Source organism: Tauraco erythrolophus, chromosome 7 (assembly GCF_009769465.1).
Source record: "Tauraco erythrolophus isolate bTauEry1 chromosome 7, bTauEry1.pri, whole genome shotgun sequence".
NCBI classification, from domain to species: Eukaryota; Metazoa; Chordata; class Aves; order Musophagiformes; family Musophagidae; genus Tauraco; species Tauraco erythrolophus.
In genome coordinates, this window is record NC_141471.1 from 5,314,386 (window position 1) to 5,320,385 (window position 6,000).

The 6,000-nt window shown below is 44.1% G+C and overlaps 1 protein-coding gene across 1 annotated transcript in view; it reads right to left on the reverse strand.

Annotated features, from left to right (window-relative positions):
- LOC104379019 (mitogen-activated protein kinase kinase kinase 3) overlaps positions 1–5,001 on the reverse strand; it is a 57,341-nt gene extending 52,340 nt beyond the window's left edge. Inside the window, exon 1 of the mRNA XM_086614643.1 lies at positions 4,983–5,001. Coding sequence (XP_086470769.1) covers positions 4,983–4,986 — 4 coding nt within the window. The 5' untranslated portion in view covers positions 4,987–5,001. The remainder of the gene's footprint in view (positions 1–4,982) is intronic.
- Positions 5,002–6,000: the final 999 nt, after the last annotated feature.

Genomic DNA, 6,000 nt, shown 5'->3' on the forward strand with positions numbered 1-6,000 from the left:
TCACAGCTTTTTTGCTAACCTGCCCTTTGCTCCACAGACACTAGCTACCTTTTCCTTTAATGGATTAACATAATTAAATTAAACTCAGGGCAATTTTTCCAGCCTGTTTTCCCGCTAAGCTTAAAATGTGCTCCTTCAGAAGAGGGGCTTATGTGCCTAAAAGGCAGCCTGTTTTTTTCCACTTCTATCAGTTTGGTCTAATAAAAGATAATACCTCTCCCCACAATCTGTAGCTGTCTTGAGCACACTTTAAAGGAGAAAAATGTTTACCCAGCGAGAAACATAACTGGCAAGTTATTTCCCCTGACTGCCTCCGATACCTTTGAAGGTTATTTGTGGGCTCATAAAGACCTCTTTCTCCCTCCCAGCCCAGCTACTTCCAATGCTCGAAGCCACAGCCCAGAGCCCGTGAACTCCTAATCTGTTGCTGCAGCAACAGCTGCAACATCCCAAATACAGCGATGCAGGTCTGGTCCCGCATTCCCCAGGTACCCAAAGCACCTGGTGTGACCCTAAACAGGAGCCCTGGGTGCAATGGGCGCAGTGCCAGGAAAGGGAGAAGGAGACACTGACACCTCTTAACTCCGATACCTCTCAAAACCAGCAAAAACCTGAGCAGGAAAGCCTACAGTGCCTTATTGTAAGATGAACTGCTGCAATTAAACCTGAATTATTTTTTCTAATAGCTCTCAGCATACAAAGAGCAAGTGAAGAGCAACACCATTGCCTTCAATTGAGGAATGAGGAAAACAAGGCACAGGATTGCTGAGACATCAACATCTGTGTGCACAGAGATAGGGAGAGTCCGTCTGTTCTCCCCCACCAACCAGGGCAGTTCTCTTCATCTCAACAGCCCCCCCCAAAAAAACACTGAATTGGGTTAAATGGCCAGATCATGGCTGTGCAAACAGGCCCCCTCCTCCTTCAGCAAGCTGCTGTGCCTTCTGCCAGCCCAGCCTGCAGTCGTCTTCTCCAAACACATCCCTCTGTCAAGGCAACACTGTAAATAAGCATCATTCTTCCATCTCTCGCACCTCAAATTCCCTTTCTGCTGAAGCAAAAGTCACACTTGCTCCAGAAAAGTACCGAAGACCTAAACCTTTGAGTTACATGTACGTACACTGAAAAGAACAGATAAGTATTCCCGGAGTTTTTGGCATCAGAAACACACATGTACACACACAGCGTTGCGTAACCAACACATTCTTAATGATTTAAGAATACTTAAATCATTTTTAAATGAAAAGAAAAAAAAAGTTAGGCAATAAACATGCTGGTGCTTTTTACACCAACTTCTGCAGTTTTATAATATTACATTACTGTGATGTCATATTCAAACACAGGAATTTTTTACTGCCATTGATCACAGTCCTTCCACTGTGTTGTACTGGAGATGTGGACATCTTAAGAAATGTTGTATGCACTCACTGGTGCACAGCTACATTTTAATCAAATTATAAAGACGTCTTGGACTCTAGTGGAAAGATGGCAGATGGAAACGGATTGAAAGCTCAAAGAACTGCTCTGTGCCAGGACTGAGAGGTGGGCCATCCTGGTTTAGGACCCATGTTCTCCACTCCAATTTTTCTCCCATTATCAAGGCTGAGAAAGCCAATGTGAGAAGCACATATCACTTGGATTCTTTGAGGCCTGAGAAGAATGGCAACCCAATAGCCATGTTAAAAAGGAGTCCATTATTCTTCCATCCAGCAGGACTTACAGTACCAAACTGTCAGCAGATAACCACTTCATGCTCCAGCACCGTTTTGGATGATCAGTGTCCAGAGAGGTGTGCTAGGGACCAGCCTTTCTGAAGATGTCTGTCTCAGACCCATGCTCAGTCACCTTACCCCACTTCACCTCCATACCCACAACCTGACCCACTCAGGAAACGTGGTCAGCTTCTCAAGTAGTGACTGAACACCTACAGCATGACCACATTTCTCCCTCCAGAAATCATGAAGTCATTACAACGTCATTTCCACCTACAATTTATCCCACTCATCTCACCTCCTTCCTTTTCCATCAAAGAAAGAGTCAAATGCTTCAGTACAAATACAACCGTTAAACATCTGAAGCAAACAGTCTCAGGACGACATTAAATGAGAACTCAAGTGATTTACTGAAGACCAAAGCATGAAGTAAAACCAGAACAATTCTGTCCCAAGACCCTATGCTGGTACCCTATGTACCCAGTTGCTCTTCTCTCCGAAATTCAGCCCTCTCATCTACCCTGCAGAGAGGTGTCCAGGTCCTTCACAGACAGCACTAAGAGAATTAGCGACAAGTGACACAGTCATGGCCATGTCTACACATCATAGGATCACCCAGAACCAAGGACCTCTGCTCAGGCTGGCCCCGAGCTGGCACATGCAGAGATACAGGTCTTGAACCTGCAATAGCAGAGCAACCCACCTGCAGCACTGGATGCCACGGCTGCAGAGGGCTAGTCCAAGCACCACTGCACTGCATGACACAACCAAACTGCTATGTCAGAGGTGCAGCCCACGGAGATGCCAGAAGTCCCCACTTCTTATTTTGTGGTCTCCATACAAGGTCATGCAGCTTCCCTAGAACATGTCCAGGAGTGAACAGTCCTATGCTGAACTCTGAGACACTGAGCAGACTATAAATAGGGTCCTAGGAAGAAAGGTAGATCTGGAATGGACCTTCAGAGATCACTTCATCCAATACACTTCCTCTGTGGTCTACCAAAAGGGAATCAATGATATGACTGCAAATTCCCTGCTCTTCCCTTGAAAATGCTCTCCAATCCCAATCCATAGAGGGAACAATTACACTTATAAAAGAAAGTGGGAAGTTAAACCAGTAAAACCTCAAAATTTAGCCTGATTTTCTGTGCGTCAGTAAAGCTGTTGCAACAATCCTTGAACTAACACACTCACTCAGTAACGCTGATCAAGATACGCATCACTTCATCCATCTCACCCCAACAGTCAAGCCAGAGACCAGACTCAGGACTGCACCATGATCCTTTCTGAACACAGCCCAGCAGATCCAACTGATCCTTCCACAGGCACTGGCACTATGTTAGTAACGAGGTATAGCAACGCTCCAGGCAATGACATTTGGGGAAGGGGACATGCACAGCACCTTCGACCCACACATAAGCGTAAGCAGAACTGCAAATCTGCACAAGATTCCTACCAATTCAGCTTGCCTTCCCAAAAAAGTCACAATGCCTTGCAAAAGGCCGCTCTCTTCACTACAGTATTCCTGCAATTACTGCTTTCCCCAGTGCATTACCTTATATGTAATGTTTACAGATGACAGTTTGAAGGCACCTCAAGCAATTTGCAGCAACCATAGTCTCTGTAAAAGAAGTCACCATGTTGACTATCTGCTGAGAACTGGACTGGAGTCAGCAACTCATTCCCTACCAGTGCTTAGAGTGAGCCTGAACTCTATTACTTAAAGTAAAACCAATTGCATCAACAAAGGAGTGGCTTTCACCTTCCAAGTCAAAATGTCTCTAAAAATTTTGGGGTTTTTCACCAGGGATTTTAAACTGAAATTTGTCATTCTTCATATTGAAAAAGAAGGTCTGGACTTTCTCTTCCCTTCCTTTTTTTTTTTTTTTAATTTTTAACTTGGCTTTAAGTTAGTCCTCTCCCCACAAAATCTCTCTTCTAGGTAACAGAAAAAGATCAAAAAAAAACAGAGAGGTAAAACCAGGATGGGGTAAACACTGCTTTTCTCCTTTCTCCACAGAGGAGGACAAACAGTTAAGGTGTGGCACATTTTTCTTTTGGTTTTTGGTTGGGTTTTTGTTGTTTGGTTTTTTTTTAATTCAAACCACTATCAAACTCTGAATCACTTTTCTACCAAGTTTCTAAGGACAACTCTTCAATTTGCTGGTATTATTTTTCTTGGGTCACCAGGTCAGGAAGCCATTTCAGGAGATGATTTAGGCTCCTCTGTAACCTGCCTCTTCTGGTGAAGTTAACAGGACAATCCAAGCTCAATTAGCTCTACATGTTAATTAAGCACTGACACCCACGTGAGGTAGAACCTGGCCTTGTTCTTCAATCTTCTGCGCTTCCTCTTTTCAGGAAAATTAAAGAAAAGGAGTAGAAACCCCTACAGTTGCTAGAACTGCTACTGGCTGCCAAAACGGCTTGTAGACCGCTTTGGAATTGTTTTTGTGATCAATGTTCATTCTGCAAAGAGCTTTCTCATACTTTGCCATGCTCATAAATGCATGAAATGCTGGCTGATTCCCAAACCCAGCAGTGCTGCTGTCAGTAAGGCACGTGTCTCCTGTGAAGCCCTTTAGCAGGGATGGGAAGACACCAGGCAATCCCTCCATCCGTGTCCCACCTGTGTGACAGATTACAAGCATAGTAGCAAAACATGGACATTTTCGTGCAGGTAAGGTATGATTTTGCAAGAGTAATGAGTTAAGTTTGATGCCCAATGGCATGGAAAGATGAAGAAGGCCGGGGCTCTCACACATCACCTGCTCATGTGAGACACCACCACTGATGTGATTATTCACTTGCTAAAACTGAGAGTCCAGCACTTCCAAGTGGTTCTGATTTCTGACATAACAAATTTTCTTCAGAAGCAGAGACAAGATCAAGATTGTTATGTACCTCCAGAGCTATAAATGATTTCCATTTAAAAAAAAAGTCTCCCTCAGCACCACAGAGCATCTGATACACAACTATTTCAGTGGAAGAGGGAGAAGGTACAAGTAATCCAGGTCATTGATTAGAAAAGCAATAGATTCAGGCTCTGTTTGAAACAGAAGCTTCCTTGGAAGACAGATCACACTGATGGTAAGAAGAAAATGTGTCTGATTTTGGCACCACTGGAAGGCAAAAAAGTATTAGAAAGCAATATAATATTCATCCAGATCATCTTGGCAATCTCTCTCACTCCATCTTCATGCTTGGTAGCCCCAACAAAAATTATCAGGCTGCAGAAAATTAATTCCTTCAGAGGAATCGAGTTCTTACCCATCTTTCCATCTACATCAGGCCTCCATTCCACTGGTCTCAGACAATTGTACCTTATCCTCCACTCTCAAGCATCCACCCTGTAATAATAAACACACACAGAGTTTACAGATGAGTTTTGACATGTCAGACAACGACTGAACAAAACCACCCTTCACAGAGCATTTCCCCACCATCACCTGGGCTGGAGGAAAAAGGAGAATCAGTTAGGAACTGAGACCAAGAGTCTGCCCTGCTCTACACACCCTAAAGGTAACACACTACAAACTTGGTACTTTTATGGTTTTAAAAACTTGGAGTAACCACCTTACACTTGTGCCTCACATCTTTAGTTAAGGCACACCATCTTTAATATATTAAACCTTTAATGGATTTTTACATTATTTAACGTAACCTTAAAGCAATACCATCTTTAACATATCACATTTTTCAGCATCCCTATGGGATAACACTCACTTGGGGAACAGACCGACAGCAGGACACGGAAAGTCAGTCCCAGAGGCAGCCTGTATCAAAGCTGAAACCTAAATTTAGGCCTTCCAAATTCCAGCCAAGGCTCCTCAAGGCTGCACCAGCTTTCCTCTGATCACATGGGAAAAATAACTGAGTCGAGGCAGCTCTCAGCAGCAGTGTATGCCCCACACATCCCTCACTGCAGGCACATCCCTAACAGCCCTGCCAGAGCCGCTGCCTATTGCCCAGTGCGGCTCATGGCTTTCCCTCTAACCTGTCCAAAACCAAAGCAGGAGTGGGTTCAGTTACCTGGCATGCTGCATTCAGCCAACACTGTGCCCAGTAAAGGGATTTTTTTTTTTTTTTTCTCACTGAGAAACTTAGAGTGTAAACCTGAGCCTGCTGGAACCAGTCCTGCTCACTAGTGAAAAACCTCATTTTAGACTGAATGAAGGCAGAACCCACCCCAAGATGGGCACCTTTTAAAGAGCAGTGATAGAAGCAACCAGCAAAGACCAGCCCGCTTTCACTGACTGATAAGCACACAGATTTCTTGGTCATAAAC